General features: G+C 44.2%; 1 protein-coding gene across 1 annotated transcript in view; it reads right to left on the bottom strand.

Annotated features, from left to right (window-relative positions):
• The window catches only part of tmem184c (transmembrane protein 184C), a 68457-nt gene that overhangs the window by 26464 nt on the left and 23722 nt on the right, over positions 1-18271 (bottom strand). Inside the window, exons 6-8 of the mRNA XM_038791960.1 lie at positions 1438-1531; positions 695-807; positions 352-451 (exon numbers count right to left, since the gene is read on the bottom strand). Of these exons, the coding sequence (XP_038647888.1) occupies positions 352-451; positions 695-807; positions 1438-1531 (307 nt within the window). The remainder of the gene's footprint in view (positions 1-351; positions 452-694; positions 808-1437; positions 1532-18271) is intronic.

Here is an 18271-nt window from a genome sequence, read left to right as displayed (position 1 = left end):
ATGATAGAGAACGCCCGTTCCCAACTGGAATTTTCGGCCAGTGTTTTACATCCCTTATAAACAGTGCATCCTCGGACTCACCAAGTAGCACCGTTATTCAGTATTTATATTTGTCACTTATTGTCTATTCAACAATATCCCTTTTATCTCCCTCCTTTTTGAAAAACAACTTCCTAATTTCCTAATGAGGACCATATGGTTACCTCCAACTCAGTTTTAGCTCACCATCTGTTTGCAGAACCTAATTAAATACCTTTAACGATCAACATTTATGCCATTCTCTGATCCTCGTTTATGTGCCATGCCAAGTTTTCAGATATATTACAGTGGATGTGTAATTGCTAAATTTACCTGTAGACCAGTAGCGACAGCTTCTACACTTTCCCAATCCCACGTGCGTTTCTCAGAAATTACACCAACTTTCACAAGTAGTGCAATCAAAGCCGCTTGCCTGGAATGAATTGACAAATAAAACTTTGTTTTGGAACAATGAATTCAAGCACAGCCTTTTAATTAACTAAATTTTGCATAAAGCATTCAATAGTTAGAAGTTAGCAGGTTTTGGTAATTGTTGGAAAATTATAGCATTCTTATCAAAATACAAAAGTCATAATATAACTCTAAATGTTTTTCCAGCCATGCCTAAACAGTCGGTAATATTTTTTTAAAATTAAAAACATAATTTTAAACTTACCAGAAAGATACAAATACAACCAGTTTCACGCAGAGAAACTTGCCCACTGGTTGGATAGGGTTCAATTCATTTCGCAGCACTTTATAAAACAGCACAAGGCAATACATGGCAAACTACAAAAACAAAGCAAAACTGAATCCCAAAGACAGGAGAAATAAACAATTTGCAATTACATAGTGTCATTAATAAAGTAAAAAAATAACTGAATGCGAATACAATTTTGAATGAATAAGAAAGTGTTTTAAATTTTTTTAAATTTCATTTTTAAATTTAAAGCATAGCCGTTCTTTTGCATCCAATGCATATGCTTTAATTTACATTGTTGGTACAACTAAGAACGTTTTCTGAATATTTGTAATAGAGTGTTAGCTTTCTTCAAGGAACAAAACAATACTCGTTTTTAAAAGGGTGATCAAATAAAAATACCCTATACTTGATGATCCTTATGCAACATAAATACCAGATTCAAGTTAAAAACATATTTTCTTGGCGGGGGATAACGCAGGTACAATTGATTTCATAACTACAAATGTAAGAATGTGTAGATTCCCTGCAGCAAACATAATTGGAGTGGTTATTATAATCTCAGTTGTCAATATAGGGAAGGCGGGAAAAGAGAATTCAGCCAAATATCACAGAACATCTAATGCTAAATTTGAGATCAACACAGCAGATAAATCGGCTCAAAATATTTGATTCAAAGGCAACAAACAAATAACATAAAAACTTATAGTAAGACTTACTATTTGTGAAAGATTGTTAATTATAACCAAGTACGTCCAAGCATTTTTGAAGCTGAAATTGCCCTCATCATAAACTCCAACTAGTTCGCAGATTCTTTGGGAGAAGGAAAAATATATTTTACAACATCCACCAATTAGTGCTTTGTGTGCTATTTGATAACATACTTGTTTGCCTACTCAAGCTTGAATGCAGAAATGCTAAAGTGTAGCTCATAAAATAATTTTTCTGTTTATTCTAGAGTGGCCTGCTGAATCCTTCTCTGGGTACTGCCTTGAATTATCTGAACCATTTGGTTTATATACTTGTCATAACTGGGAAATTCCAACTTTCAGACTGTGAATGTCCATTTCGTTTGAAAGAAATGGATGATATTGAACAGACTTATTGCTCTATTGCTGGACTCACTTCAAAAAGCCCCAGTTTAAATGCCAATTGTTCATCAGCACTTAATTGGTTCCTGCCATCATCTCCCAACTCTTAATTGCTCTTGCCAAGAAGAGGCTATTGTAGAAATCCCATCCCACTGTATCATACTTTCTGTTGGTTAATCATGGAACTTTCTGTTGGTTAATCATGGAACTCATATAGAGTGAACTCTCTGTCTCCCATGTTGAATCTCTAACAATGGAAAGGCTGTGTGTGGTGATGGTTTTTGGGATGGGGGGGCTTTGGGTGCACTTGGAGAAGGGACCACAAAAGATGGTCAGAGTAAATTTATTTACATCAGTTATGTGTGTTTCCTTCAGTCCAGTCTTGCAGTCAAAGAATGTCCAGATTTTTTTCACCCCAGTTTAAAAGTCCTCCACAGTGGTGGGAAAAAACCTGATTAAATTGCCATTTAGCTATTAAGTGGCTCAGGTTGTGGTTTCTGTCCCCATCTGGGAGGAAATTCCACCTGTGAGAACTACCAGCCAATTAGAGGAAGTGGCTTCTGCTGGGATTGCAGCCAGTCTTCTCTCAGCTTCCTCCTCTTCGAGGAAAACAGTCCCAAATTCTCCAATCTATTTTCAAAACTGAAATTCCTCAACCCTGGAACCATTCACTTCAATCGTTTCTGCACCGTCTCTAATGCCTTCACACGCTTCCTAAAGTCATTGCTTTTATATGCTATGCCCTATTTTTTTAAAAAGAAGTTTCCAATTAAGGGGCAATTTATTGTGGTCAATCTACCTACCCTACACATTTTTGGGTTGTAAGGGCGAGACCCACGCAGACGTGGGGAGAATGTGCAAACGCCACACGGACAGTGACCTGGGTTGGAACCCGGGTCCTTGGAGCTGTGAGGCAGCAGTGCTAACCATTGCACCACCCTGCCACCCCTTCCTATGCCCTATTGATAAAGCCTAGGCTACTGTATACTTTATTAATTACACTTTCAACCTGTCCAGCCACCTTCAATCGCGTCTGCACATATACACCCTGGTCCCTCTGCCCCATATCCACTTTAGAGCTGCACCTTTTATTTTATATTGCCTCCTCATTTCACTCGTCACAAAGTGCTCAGCCTCTGCCCTGTTTTTCTAAACATGGTGATGTTTATCCAATCCAGTGGTTAGACCCAATTTAAAATTTGTAAATGCTGGAGAAACATTGAAATAGTGAAGTTGAGACACCTAGCAATAGTGCTGCTGATTGTCAGAGGGAAGTTTGTTGGGCCTCTTTGGTTCAAAATAATCATTGCCTGGCATTCTGTCATGCTAAGCCTGGATGTTGTCAATGTCGTATCAATTACATTTATTAAGGCTTGTTAATATCAATTACATTGTTACAGGAAACACATAATGGGTGTTAGAACACATGTAACACAGGGCTAAATCGCTGGCTTTGAAAGCAGACCAAGGCAGGCCAGCAGCACGGTTCAATTCCCATAACAGCCTCCCCGAACAGGCGCCGGAATGTGGCAACTAGGGGCTTTTCACAGTAACTTCATTTGGAGCCTACTTGTGACAATAAGCGATTTCATATAGAGGATAGATGGGACACTGAGTGCGAGTGAGACGTGTTGACACTGAACAAAGTCAATAAACTCTCGCAACAAGGAAAAGCTCTGTCTTAGTTTTGACTTCACCACCCGGTGTGGATCCTGTTAACATTGGTAGCAGACAATGGTTGGCCTAAAGGTGAAGATCGGAAACCAAGATACTTTTTCAGACAGAAGATTATAGAGAAATGGCTGAAACCAAGTGTAAAGTATCAAGATATGATTGTCCACCTTTATTGTGAGAAGCTGAACCTAATGACCAATAGGAGAATTAAGTGGATATATAGACACAGATTACATCCTTATTGAAGGAAAAGTAAAGTATGGCCTTGGTACTTCTATTTCCCATGAGGCACATAAGAGTTTTTGGAGCCAGAGGCTCATCATTTAGAAAAGGAGGAAGATTTGGATAATCTCTTAAAATTTCTGGATGAAGTTTATAAGAAAGGTGATCTGCTAAATGCATATGAGGCATGGTCAGATTTTTATAAACGTAGAAGGATGGTTGGTTATTCCGTAGAATGGAATTTAACAGATTATATAATAACAGATTGCAGAAATTCTATTTGGGCATCCCTTCAGTGCTTGGTTTCAATTGTAGGATTGTGCTGGGGTACTGAATATGGATAGGCTCCTTGTCTCGACAAGATTCTCAAATAGATACCCATTTGAAACAGATGTATGAAGCTTTAATAAAGAATCTGAGGAAACATTCATTCCCAGTCACTTTTATAGCAACAATGGAACATTCAGCAGTAACACAAAAGATGCAGGATTCAATACTGGCAGCATTGAGACCGTTTAGAAATGGTGTGCAATCATCAATACAAAAGAAACACAGACAAAAACAAAATGAGGATACAGTCCCTTTTCGCAGTTCTAATAAACAACAGGAATTGGGTAGCTATGGCAGACAAATTAACCCCAGGAATTACAAAAGAATGGTAATCAGATGCTTGACAAATATCATTACAAGATGAATAATCTTAAATTGAATAACAAGGGTTTTTGAAATGACACATAACAAGGTTTGGGGATAATAATACGTGAACGTGGGCAGCAGGGTAGCATGGTGGTTAGCATAAATGCTTCACAGCTCCAGGGTCCCAGGTTCGATTCCCGGCTGGGTCACTGTCTGTGTGGAGTCTACACGTCCTCCCCGTGTGCGTGGGTTTCCTCCGGGTGCTCCGGTTTCCTCCCACAGTCCAAAGATGTGCGGGTTAGGTGGATTGGCCATGCTAAATTGCCCGTAGTGTCCTAATAAAAGTAAGGTTAAGGGGGGGGGGGTTGTTGGGTTATGGGTATAGGGTGGATACGTGGGTTTGAGTAGGGTGATCATGGCTCGGCACAACATTGAGGGCCGAAGGGCCTGTTCTGTGCTGTACTGTTCTATGTTCTATGAAAGTCACGAAACAGAGTGATGATTCCATGTAAAATAGCCAGGGTCGGCGAGCATGGTGGCACAGTGGTTAGCACTGCTGCCTACGGCGCTGAGGACCCGTGTTCGGTCCTGCCCCGGGTCACTGTCGATGTGGAGTTTGCACATTCTCCCAGTGTCTGCACGGGTTTCACCCCCACAATCTAAAATTCTGCAGGTTAGGTGGATTGGCCATGCTAAATTGCCCCTTAATTGGGAAAAATAATTGGGTACTCTAAATTTATAATTTTAAAAATAGCCAGAGTAAACCATTTTATTAGGACAGATGTAGTATACTGTGAAATACTCTTAGTGTGGAGTTGTCCATCGATGGGAAAGGCTCAAAGAAATTGTTTTTGGGAAATCTGTTGATTTACAATTTACACATTCGGGACATTATTGTATCTGCTCAACAAGGCCTAACGTTTCTTTTTTTAATAAATTTAGAATACCCAATTATTTTTTCCAATTAAGGGGCAATTTAGCGTGGCCAATCCACCTACCCTGCACATCTTTGGGTTGTGGGGTGAATACCACACAAACACGGGGTGAATGTGCAAACTCCACACAGTGACCCGGGAAGGCCTAACATTTCTCATCACAGCATTAAAGAAAGTGTCAGTGGCATCGGGGGTTAGAGTTTAAAGAGTAAAATGCAAATTGTTTTAAAACTACATCAGCAGTTTGCCATCCATCCGGTCTACTAAAAATCTATCAAAGAATGCAGGATAATGGAAGATGAATATACTAAACTAATAAAAGAGATCAAAGAAAAGTGAAATCACATGCAAAAAAAAAGGACACCATCACGGCCCATAGTAAGTCTCCCATTAGCAAAAGACTTTACTGAAATTGTAGCAATGGACGCGAAGGTATAGGACATTCTTGGCAACCAGATTCAGTCTGTCAGCAGTAATATGTAGTAAAGACAAAAAGGTAGCTATGGACAAGATAATGGAAAAATGGATGGGAACTGGACAGGAAGCACCAGTGAAATTTTGAACTGATAATGTGGGGGGAATTTGCCAACAATGAATTTAAAAGTATGTGCGAAAATGTGAACATCACAGTGATGAACACAGTAGCGCAAAGCCCCATTAATAATGGGGTTGGAAAGAAATCATGCAGTAGTTGATGAAATGCTTCACAAATTGAGCTCTAAGCAGACACCTGCCCTGGTTTGCGGAGTTCATGCGAAGAATTCACTTCTGGCAAGTTCTTCTCAATGGTTGGGGGCTACAGTCCCTATCAATTGCATTATGGGAGAAATCCCAAAATACCTTTGGTAATGTAGGGTCTTCCTCTGGCCATGGAAGGGACTACGATCAGTTAAACTTTTTCTGAACATTTGAATGCTCTGCATGCAGAGAGTAAGGCATTTATCAAGTCTGAGGTTTCAGAGAAAGTGTGGCGAGCCTTATGGCACTGCAAAAGGCCATCAGAAATCAATTTTATTCCAGGGAACATGGTATATTACAAAACAGAAAGAATAGAATGGACTGGGTAAGGTGGTTTAGGGAGTGATGGAAAAGCAGTAATTTTGTGACATTGCAATCAAATGGTTAATGTATATTCCTTTAGGCTAATTCGCACCAATTATTCATTTATTAAATCTGAATAGGTAACAGAAATTGGAGAGGCTCCATGTAATTCACGTACACCATTACAAGAAGCAGGTTATGCCAGATAAAGGGATGGCTGAATATGAACAAAATTATGCTGAAGTGCAAGATAAAGCTAGTTATCCCAAAGGACAACTACCCAAAGGTGGCACTAGAGTAACATTTATGGTAGGAGCCAGTGAATGGAGGGATACCATCCAGAGAGCAGGAAAAGTCACCAACAAATAAAACACCCGCTGAATGCGCAAGATGAGGGACAGAAGAATAAGACCCATGGATTGGCAAAATATGGTAGAGATATGGAGGCCAAAAAAGTGTTCTGGATGTGGACCAGGATGTATTCATGGCCCTAGGAAAAAAGTCTTGAGAAAAAGACTCAAGTCTTAAGTTAAGATAAGTTTATTTATTTTTAATTTAGTGTACCCAATTATTTTTTGCCATTTAAGGGGCAATTTAAGGTGGCCAATCCACCTAACCTGCACATCTTTGGGTTGTGGGGGTGAAACCCATGCAAGCACGGGAGAATGTGCAAACTCCACACGGACAGTAACCCACTGCGCCACCGTGCTGCCCAAGTTAAGATAAGTTGATAAAGGATGAGAAATAAAAAATAGAGTTGGCAAGAATTAGGTGTGTACACTGAAATAGCAGACAGGGGACAGCCAGTGTTACCACACAGGTGGATATGCACAGAAAAGGTACTTCCTGATGGCACATATACTGCTGGAGCGAGATTGTGGCTTGGGATTTTGAAGAAAGAGTTGGTGATCAAGCTGTCAGGTGGACTCACCTACTGCATTTTGCATTGTGAGAAATTTCAAATGTAAGTGGTTGCGAAACCATCTGAAGAAGCTGATGATTTGGACGAGACTGCAGAAAGTATGTTTATAGGTTGAATAATGCATCAAGAGTATGGTATTTCTTAGTTAGATCCAGCAATTGGTATCACAAGGAGAAACTAGTAGGCATCTTCATAACACACTGTGATGGTTTTCTGTGGGGAGGTTCTGCAGAATTTGAGCAATGGGCGATAGACAAAATAAGAAGGAAGTCAGGCTTCAGGGACTTTAAATATATAGGATTAGACATTAAGCAGAATAAGTCAGGAGTGAATCAACACTCTCACTCATAAAATGTTAATCGCATCCCCATAAATTAGGCCAGGTCGTCATAGAAAGAGGATCTTGCAACCGAGGAAGAACCAGACCAATTCAGAAGTTTGATTAGATAGTTGAACTGGTTGTTCACTCAGACCAGACCTGATGCCACCTATGACATACTGGAACATAGTACTATAATCAAACATGCTATAATTGAGAAAGTAGAACAGTAAAGAAATTAAATCTGGAGAAATGTGCATGAGGTTTCCACCCTTGGATGATCCAGAAGAAATTAGGTTAGTTTGTCAATTTTCCAGATGGATATCCAAGCAGAGCAGGATTTATTTATATTCCTGGTGGAAAAGTATAAAAAATGTCCACTGGTCTGGGAAGAAAATAAAAAGCAGCTTACCTGACAAGGCACTAGCGTTAGCAGAAGCAATAAATATAGGATATAGTTTTTAAAAATTATCCATTCCTGGGATGTGGACCTCGCTAGCTCAGCCAGCACTTGTTGCCCATTCTTAATTGCCCCCCTGAACCGCTGAAGTCTACCTGGTGTAGGTACACCCACATTGCTGTGGGGGAAAGAGTTCCAGAATTTTGATCCAGTGACAAGTGAAGGAACGGCGATATATTTCCAAGCCAGGATGCGGAGTGGCTTGGAGGGGAACTTTCAGGAGTTGGTGTTTCCATGTGTCTGCTGCCCTTGTCCTTTTGGTTGGCATCAATCATTGGTTTGGAACGTGTTGTCTAAGGAGTCTTGACCGATGGTATACATGGCTGCCACTATGTGCCGGTGGTGTTTGTGGATGGATGACAATCAAGGAGGCTGCTTTGTCCTGGATAGAGTCAAGCTGTTGCATATTTTGGAGCTGCACTCACCAGGCAAGTGGAGCGTATTCCACATCACATTCCAGACACATGCCTTGTAGATGATGGACAAGCTTTGGGGAGCCAAAAAGCAAGTTACCCACAAGATTTCCAGCCTCTGACCTGTTCTTGTACCACAGTTTTTGTATGGCTCGTCCACTTCAGTTTCTGATCAATGGCAACCTACAGGATGTTGATATTGGAGGATTCAGTCGTGGTAATGCTATTGAAGTCAAGACGTGGTGGCTAGACTCTCTCTTGTTGAAGATGGTCATTTCCTGGCACTTGTGACACAATACTTGCCATTTGTCAGCCTAAGCTGAGTGGATATTGTCCAGGTATTGCTGCATTTTGACATGGGCTGCTTCAGTATCCGAGGAGTCACAAATGGGGCTGAACATTTCACTACCATCAGCGAACAGCCGCACATCTGACCTTATGATGAAGCAGCTGGAGCTAAGACGCTCCCTTTGAGGAACTTCTGCAGTGATGTCTGAAAACCAAGATGATTGGCTTTGAATAACCACAACCATCATCCTTTGTGCTCGCTCCACCTCCAACTAGCAGAGAGTTTCCTCTCGATTCCCAATGACTTCAGTTTTGCTGGGGTTCCTTGACACTTGGTCAAATGCTGTCTTGATGTCAGGGGTCGTCACTCTCACCTCACCTTTGGAGTTCTGCACTTTTGTTCATGTATGGACCAAGGCTGTAAATGATGTCATGAGCGGAGTGATCCTGGCAGAACCAAACTGAGTATCAGTGAGCACGTTGTTGCGAAGCTAATGCTGCTTGATAAGCAATGCTGATAACCCCTTCCATCAGTTGAGAATAGACTGATGGAGCAGTAATTGGCTGGATTGGATTTGTCTTGTTTTGTGTGTACAAGACATACCTGAGCAATTTTCTACATTTCTGGGTAGATGCCAGTATTGGAACAGCTTGGCTAGGGGCATGGCACGTTCTTCAAGTCTTCAGGTTATTTACAGAAACATTGTCAGGGTCCATAGCTTTTGTAGTCTACAGTGCCTTCAGTCATTTCTTGATATCACGTGGAGTGAATCAAATGGACTGAAGACTGGCATCTATGAAGCTGGGGAGCTCCGGAGGAGGCAGAGATAAATCACCCACTTGACATTTCTGGCTGAAGATTGTAGCAAATTCTTCAGCCTTGTCTTTTACATTGATGTGCTGGGGTTCCCCATCATGGAGGACGGGGATATTTGAGAGTTGTTTCATTGTCCACCACCACTCACAACTGGATGTGGAAGGACTGCAGAGCTTAGATCTGATCCATTGGTTGTAGAATCATTCAGATCTGCCCATCACTTGCTGCTTGGTATGCAAGTAGCCCCGAGTTGTAGTTTCACCAGGTTGATACTGTACCTCCATTTTAGTTATGCCTGGTGATGTTCCTGGCAGTCCCTGCTGCACTCTTCATTGAACCAGGGTTGATCCCCTGGTTTGGTGGCAATGGTAGAGTGGACGATATTCCAGGTTGTGGAAAGCAGAAACAGGCCATTGAGTTGGATGATCAGCCATGATCATAATGAATGGCGGAGCAGGCTCGAAAGGTCGAATGGCCTACTCCTGCTCTTATTTTCTGTGTTTCTATGAGGTTACAGATTGTGGTAGAGTACAATTCACTGCTGCTGATAACGCATAGCGCCTCATAGTTGCCCAATCTCGAGCTGCCAGATCTAAATCTCCCTTATTCAGCACAGTGATAGTACCACACAACAACGATGGAGGGTATCCTCGATGTGAAGATGGGACTTGGTCTCCACAAAGATTGTGTAGTGGTAACTCCTACTGATACGGTCATAGATAGCGTAATCTGCGACAGGCAGGTCAGGGAGGATGAAGTCAAATATGTTTTTTCCTCTTGTTGGTTCCCTCACCACCTGCCAAGGACCAAGTCTCGGCGCTGTCCTTTAGGGCACGGCCAGCCCAGTCAGTAATGGTGCTACTGAGCCACTCTTGGTAATGAATATTGAAGTCTCCCACCCAGATTACATTCTGTGCCCTTGCTGCCCTCAGTGCTTCCGCCAGTGGTATTCAACATGGCGTACTGACTCATCAGCTGAGGGGGTGGGGTACATGGTAATCAGCAGCAAGCTTCCTTGCCCATGTTTGACTTAGTGCCATGAGACGTCAGGGGCCTGGAGTTGATGTTAAGGACAACTCCTTCCCGCTGTATACCACTGTGCCACTACTTCTGCTTGGTCTATCCTGCGGTGGGGCAGGTCATACCCAGGGATAGTGATGGGGGTGTCTAGGATATTATGTGTACGGTATGATTCTGTGAGTATGATTGTGTTGGACTATTGCTTGACTAGTCTAAGAGACAGTGCTCCCAATATTGGTACAAGCCCCTAAAAGTTACTACAGAGGACTTTGTCGGGTCGACAAGGCTGAGGTTGCCGTTGTCATTTGAGGTGCTTAGGTGGTCAATCTGGTTTAATTCCTTATTGACTTTAGAGTAATTTTAACTTGTCTAATTGGAGGAATTAGAAGGAAATCCTATTTAAGGGACAATGTGAAAAAAATGTGTCCATAGAATGCTACGTGGTAACCATTCTCTTGGTAACCATTCTCTTAGGGAGAATGTTTATTTGACAAAGTCTGCCACTGAAAAAAGGCTGAGGATTCACCTTGCTAGCATAAAGGAAATGTTGGAAGGAAGTGGAATTTCCAAAATAAAATACGTATATACATATCATGAATTGTCAGACTGTTGTGCTGGAAGAGGGATGCCTTGTGTTACAAAGCTGTTGGAATTCTTTGAAGATGTAACTAGAACAGTTATACACGCGGATCGACTTTTTCATGGTGGGGAAGGCTTTGCTGGCTGGGGTTAAGGGGTTGGAATACTCGGCAATTGCAGGGTCAGATCATGCTCCGCATTGGGTGGATATGGTACTGGAGAAGAAGATAGCGCAGAGGCCGGGGTGGAAACTGGATGTGGGGCTTTTGGGGGGGCCCAGGGTTCGGTGAGAAAATTTAAAAGGTAATTAAGGAATATGTAGGTTTCAACTGTACAGGTGAGCTGTCGAAGGCAGTTGTCTGGGAGGCTCTAAAGGCGGTGATGAGGGGTGAGGTGATCTTATTTAAGGCCAGGGTGGACAAAGAGGAGAGGTTGGAGCGGCAGAGGGTAATAGATGAGATGTTGGAGGTAGATAGGAGTTATGCAGAAGATGGGGACCCAGCAAAGTTGGAAAAGAGGAAGGAACTGCAGGCAAGCTTTGACCGACTAGATAGTCGAAGGCGAGTGCGCCAACTGAGGCGAGCAAGGGGTGTAGTTTACGAACATGGAGATAAGCTTCAGAGGGAGGCAGCGGTAAGAGAAATTGTTCAGGTGAGGGACAGGGCAGGGAAGTTGGTGGTGCCTCTGGATTTGATTAACAATGTCTTTTGAGGAATTTCATGAGAGGTTGTACAGGTCAGAGACACCTGGGGGAGACCGGCAAATGCAGGAATTTTTAGATGGGTTGGAGTACCCAAGGTTAGGGGAGGGGGACAGGGCTACATTAGAAGGAGCGATAATGGAGCAGGAGATAAAAGATGCGATTGGGAGGATGCAGTCGGGGAAGGTGGCAGGGCCGGATGGGTTTACAGTGGAATATTATTAAAAATTCAAGGATAAGTTGGCACCCCTGATGGTGGGGATGTTTGAAGATAGGGAAGGGGGTGATGCCACAAACTTTGGGGCAGGCATCGATTTCCCTGTTGCTTAAAAAAGATAAGGACCCGACGGAGTGTGGGTCGTATAGGCCCATATCACTTTTAAACGTGCACACAAAAGTATTGGGGAAGGTACTGGCGGGTAGGCTGGAGGAGTGCCTCCCGAAGGTGATAGGTGAAAATCAGATGGGGTTCGTGAGAGGGAGGCAGCTCTTTTCAAACATTATAAGGGTATTGAATGTAGGGGAGGGGAAGGAAACAGAGGTGGTTGTGGCATTGGACACTGAGAAGGCGTTTGACCAGGTAGAATGGGGGTACTTAATGGCAGTTCTGGAGCGGTTTGGGATTGGACCAAGATTTTTAGACCGAGGGCGAGTGTCCGCACAAACAACATCAGCTCGAGATACTTGTCCTCCACCGTGGGACTAGGCAGGGATGTCTATATCCCTCCCCTGCTGCTTGCACTCGCGATTGAGCCGTTGGCCATCGCATTAAGAAGTTCGGGGGTATGGAAAGGAATAATGCGGGGGGGGGGGGGGGGGGGGGGGGGGGGGGGGGGGGGGGTACATAGGGTTTCCTTATATGCCGATGACTTGCCGTTACACGTGTCGGAACTGTGTGTCTCAATAGGGGGAATATTGGAGCTGCTTTGGGTGTTTGGGTCTTTCTCGGAGTACAAACTAAATCTAGACAAGAGTGAGTATTTTGTGGTGTCTCGACCGGGGGTGGGGACAGTGGGTGGGGGTTCTGCCATTCCGTAGGGCAGGGGCTCACTTTAGATACCTGGGGGTGCAGGTTGCTCAGGAGTGGGGGGGCTCCATAGGTACAACATTTCGAGTTTGGTGGGGAGAGTGAAAGCTGATCAGGCAAGGTGGGATGATCTCCCTCTGTCACTGGCGGGTCAGATACAGGCGGTTAAAATGAACGCGTTGCCACAATTTCTGTTTATTTTCCAATGCCTGCTGATTATCAAAGCCATTTTTCAGAGAGATTGAAGGAATTAATTCTTCGTTCACATGGGATGGGAAGGTGGTCAGAGTTAGAAAGGTGCTGCTGCAGAGAGGAAGGCAGGCAGGGGGGTTGGGTCTTCTGAACCTGATATATTATTACTGGGCGGCGAATGTGGAGAAGGTGCGGAGCTGGGTCAGAGGGGTTGATTCCCAGTGGGTCAGAATGGAGGAGAGTTTGTGCAGGGGGTCGGGATTGAGGGCACTAGCAACTGCGCCGCTCCCAATGGCCCCGGGGAAATCCTCAGGGAGTCCGGTAATAATAGCTTCATTGAGAATTTGGAGGCAGTTTTGCCAACACTTCGGTTTGGGGGCATGGTCAAGGGAAATGCCGATTTGGGGGAACCACAGATATGAACCAGTGAAGTGGGATGGAAATTTTTGGAAATGGGAGGAGAAGGGGATTAAGATTCTAAAAAATGTGTTTCTTAGGGGTCGGTTTGCAGGATTGAAGGAGCTGGAAGCGAAGTATGGGCTGGAGCAGGGGGAAATGTTTCGATACATGCAGGTTCGCGATTTTGCCAGATAGGAGATACAGAGCTTCCCGGTGGAGCCGGCCTCCACATTGCTGGAGGAGATGCTGATGACAGGGGGACTGGAGAAGGGGGCAGTGTCAGCGGTTTACGGAGCTATTTTGGAAGAGGAGAAGGCACCACTGGAAAGGATCAAAGCAAAGTGGGAGGAAGAGCTGGGAGAGGTTATAGAGGAGGGGTTCTGGTGTGAGGTGCTCCGGAGAGTGAATGCCTCCACCTTGTGCGCAAGGTTGGGGCTGATACAGTTGAAGGTGGTATACAGAGCACACCTCACGAGGGCGAGGATGATCCGAAGGCGGATCCTGATGGGTTGGAGAGCAGCCTCTCCACCCTGTGCCCTGGCGTGGCGGGGGTTCTGTTGGAATTCTTGGCTCTTTAACTGAGGGGAAGGATGGGGGTGGGGGGGTTCTACAATTCGTGGGCATTATTCATTATGCACTTTCAAGAATTGGATAACATCGAACATTAATTGGTTGGGGGGGGGGAAGGGGGGGGGGGGGGGGGGGGGGTTTGGGGGAGGGGAACCAGTGTGTGTCAATGGTGACTATTCGTGATTCCTGATTCCTTTTTGTCACTTGTTTATGTGAACATGTGGGCTAATATTTGAGGTTTGGTGGGAGGATGGGATTGTTGTTATTGATATGGGAATTGACATATTTGTTACTAGTTATTGTTTATTGTTGGTGGGTGTAAATTTGGGAGAAAATGTGAAAAAGGAGAATAAAAGTATTAAAAAAAACTAGTACAGTCGACAAGGGGGAGCCAGTTGATGTGGTATATTTGGACTTTCAGAAGGCGTCTGACAAAGTCCCGCATAAGAGATTATTCTGTAAAATTAAAGGGTATGGGATTGGGGGAAGTGTATTGAGGTGCATAGAAAAGTGGTAGGCAGAGAGGAAACAAAGAGTAGGAATTAATGGGTCCTTTCAAATTAGCAGGCGGTAACCAGTGGGGAGCCACAGGGATCGGTGCTGGGACCCCAGCTATTCATAATATATATTAATGGGGCAGCACGGTATCGCATTGGGTTAGCCCTGCTGCCTCATGGCACTGAAGTCCCAGGTTCGATCCCGGCTATGGGTCACTGTCCATGTGGAGTTTGCACATTCTCCCCGTGTTTGCGTGGATTTCTCCCCCAAGATGTGCAAGGTAGGTGGATTGAACACGCTAAACTGCGCCTTAATTGGGCAAAAAATGAATTGGGTACACTAAATTTATTTTTAAAAAATAATATATATTAATGATTTGGATGAGGGAACAAAATATAACATCACAAAGTTTGCAGATGATACCAAATTAGGTGGGAGGGTGAACTGTGACAAGGATGCAGAGATCCTACAGCATGATCTGGACAGGTTGGGCGAGTGCGCAAATCAATGGCAGATGCAGTATAATTTGGATAAGTGTGAGGCTATTCACTTTGGAAGCAAAAACAGGGAGGCAGATTACTACCTGAACGGTTGTAAATTGGGAGAAGGGAGTGTGCAGCGGGACCTGCATGTCCTTGTGCACCAGTCGCTGAAGGCAAGCATGCAGGTGCAGCAGGCGGTAAAGAAGGCTAATGTTATATTGACCTTCATTGAGAGAGGTTTCAAGTACAGGAGCACGGATGTGTTGTTACAATTATACAGGGCCTTGGTGAGGCCACACTTGGAATAGTGTGTGCAGTTTTGGTCTCCTTTTCTGTGGCAGGATGTTCTTGCTCTCGAGGGAAGGTTTACCAGACTGATTCCAGGGATCGTGGGACTGTCATATGAGGAGACATTTCTTCACCCAAAGAGTGGTGAGTCTGTGGAATTCATTACCCCAAGAAGTAGTTGATGCTAAAACCACAAGAAGTAGTTGATGCTAAAACATTGAATATGTTCAAGAGGCGGCTGGATATAGCACTCGGGGCAAATGGGATCAAAGGTTATGGGGACAAAGCAGGATTAGGCTATTGAGTTGAATGATCAGCCATGATCATGCTAAATGGGGGAGCAGGGCGGCATGTGGCACAGTGGATAGCACGGGGACTGCAGCGCTGAGGACCTGGGTTCGAATCCCGGCCCTGGGCCACTGTCCGTGTGGAGTTTGCACATTCTCCCCATGTCTGCGTGGGTTTCACCCCCAGAACCCAAATATGTGCAGGTTAGGTGGATTGGCCACGCTAAATTGCCCCTTAATTGGCAAAAAAAAATTGGGTACTCTAAATTTATTTTAAAAAAATAAATTGGGGAGCCAGGCTTGAAGGGCCAAAAGACCTCCTCCTGCTCCTACCTTCTATGTATCTATGTTACAAGGTAATTATTTATACCTGGTAAAGAAGCAAAGGCTTTTTGTTTAAAGAAGGGGGATTATGGGATCTATTAATGTTTGGTTGTATTATAGTGTGAGAGAGAAATTTTAAAATATCATTTTATTTCTTTCCGACTAATTTGAAAGATCATGGTGTTGTCAAAAGTTTAAATTAAGAGATTCTGTAAATGCCTCATCAAATACATTTTGTTACGGTTTGTTAATGTCAATTACATTGTTACGGGAAACAGGTGATGGTATTTGAACACATCTAAATTGGGCATCCTTGAGGGTAGCACTGAGGCACAGTGCGCACTGCTGCCTCACGTCGCCAAGGACACGGGTTCGATCCCGGCCCCGGGTTACCGCCTGTGTGGAGTTTGCACATTCTCCCCGTGTCTGCATGGGTTTCACCCCCACTACCTAAAGATGTCCGAGGTAGGTGGATTGGCCATGCTAAATTGCCCCTTAATAAAAATAAATAAATAAATTAGGGGATCCTTCTGTGATTGGTGGGCTCTGCGGGGGTTGGGATGATATTTTGATTTTTGTTAGTTTCCTTTGAAGTTTTGATTTTTTGTTAGTGTGCCACCAGGGGCTGTCCACTCCTTTCCTTTTTGATCTTTTGTTTAATTTATTGACTTTTATTTCATCAAGAGTATAAATAGGCGATAGATGAGACACTGGGTGTGAGTGAAGAGCGTTGAACCTAAACTCAGTGAATCAACACTCCCTCACAGCAAGGAGATGAATAGTTTCTGTACTCAGGAGGTTGAATTTTGTAAACTTCAAGAAGAACATTTGGGAGTTTCTGGTCTGCAACTCTCTCTACGATCAATCTATTCAACAAATCCATTTAATCAATTTCAATTGGAGGCCCTCTGTCTCAATCCAAGTACTGCTGCATTTACTACTATAAGGTCTGGAGCCCGAGGGCTAATGGCCTTGAAATTAGTGGCAAGAAAGAGAGAAGAGACAAGACCACCATGGGGAAGATTGCAACACTACTAAAGGCATTTTTCTGAATAGAAATGTTGCAGTGGATGCCTTTGGAAATTTGAGGTGCTGTGAGCTGTTTGGCAGGGAGAGGGCAGAAGAAACCACAAGACTTCAAGTAGAGGGTTGTGTGTGAGGGCTTGTGACCGAACCATTAATTTCAGCTCAATTAAAGACCCCCCTCCCCCACTCCTTGTTTAAATACTGGATAGCTGCCCAGTAAAGAATCAATTTACCTTCTTGTCAATATCCCGTTTCAATGACTGTGCCTGAGCAGTGACAGCTGCCTAGGTGAAGACATCCTCCTCCCCCTGTAGGAAAACCAAAGTAAGACTTCATCCATCAAGAGCTCCCTCCGCCAACCAAGTGGCATCCACCACTCGGTGTGCTCTTTCGCCCTCCCTCTTGTCTGCCTGCCTGTTTCTGTCTTTGCACTTTTATATATATATACATTTGGGATGACAACTCATCTTTGCATCTTTGTCCCCGTCCATTACACCGTTACAATTGGAAGACTTGGGTATGTGTAGCTTATACTCCAAAACGGGGGCACCACCTTCACCAGTGACCGGGTCTACCAAGACCTATGTGGGAGCAGCTGCTTCGTCAGCCCCTGTCGGTCCTGCAACCTCTTTACCATTTATTCTCATTATTAGAAAACATGGGTGAAGTGCTACACCCGTCCCAACATAACACCATTTTTCCAGACTCAAAGATGAATGGCAATGACGTGTTTTTTCTGACGTTTGAGCAGGTGGTGCACCTGGCCCTCAAAGGATACATGGTGGCAGGACATTCCTGCCAGTGGATCACTGAGAAGCGGGTTGTAATCTTAAATCTCCAGCCCTTTTCCCCGCCCAGTTGAGCTCTTCCTCCCCCATCTGCATTAATTGGGGACGGTGAGGTCGGGGTAGCGCTAATCCTGCTCGGCCTCAGGAAGGCTATCCTCCATCACACGTACTCCTTCTGCTGGCAGATTTAAAAAATCACGCTTGCCCTTGTGAGTACACGGTGGGGGAGTTTAATGTATCATGAAGAGGCTGCCTATCTCATCGTCTGGACTGTGAATGACATCCGGTGCCATGCTTACAAGGAGGTGGGGTATGAGGAAAAATTCCAAGGCTGCAGTAATACCCAGCAGCTGCAGCTTGCACTGTCGCACCTCCCCTGCCACTCCATTCCAAACACAAGGGGGGTCAATTCTGACAGCCATCGCAATCTCACCCAGGGAGAGAGCGCACCTAACCCATGCTCATGGTTACCCCTCCTGATTCTGTGACCACGCCTGAGACTCAGCAAGCGTCCACTACAGCGGGTGATTTCCACCCTAGGGCCAGGTTTGGGTG

The sequence above is a fragment of the Scyliorhinus canicula genome, chromosome 3 (assembly GCF_902713615.1).
Source record: "Scyliorhinus canicula chromosome 3, sScyCan1.1, whole genome shotgun sequence".
NCBI classification, from domain to species: domain Eukaryota; kingdom Metazoa; phylum Chordata; class Chondrichthyes; order Carcharhiniformes; family Scyliorhinidae; genus Scyliorhinus; species Scyliorhinus canicula.
Note: the sequence above shows the minus strand (reverse complement) of the source record. Positions and strands in the feature narration are given on the sequence as shown.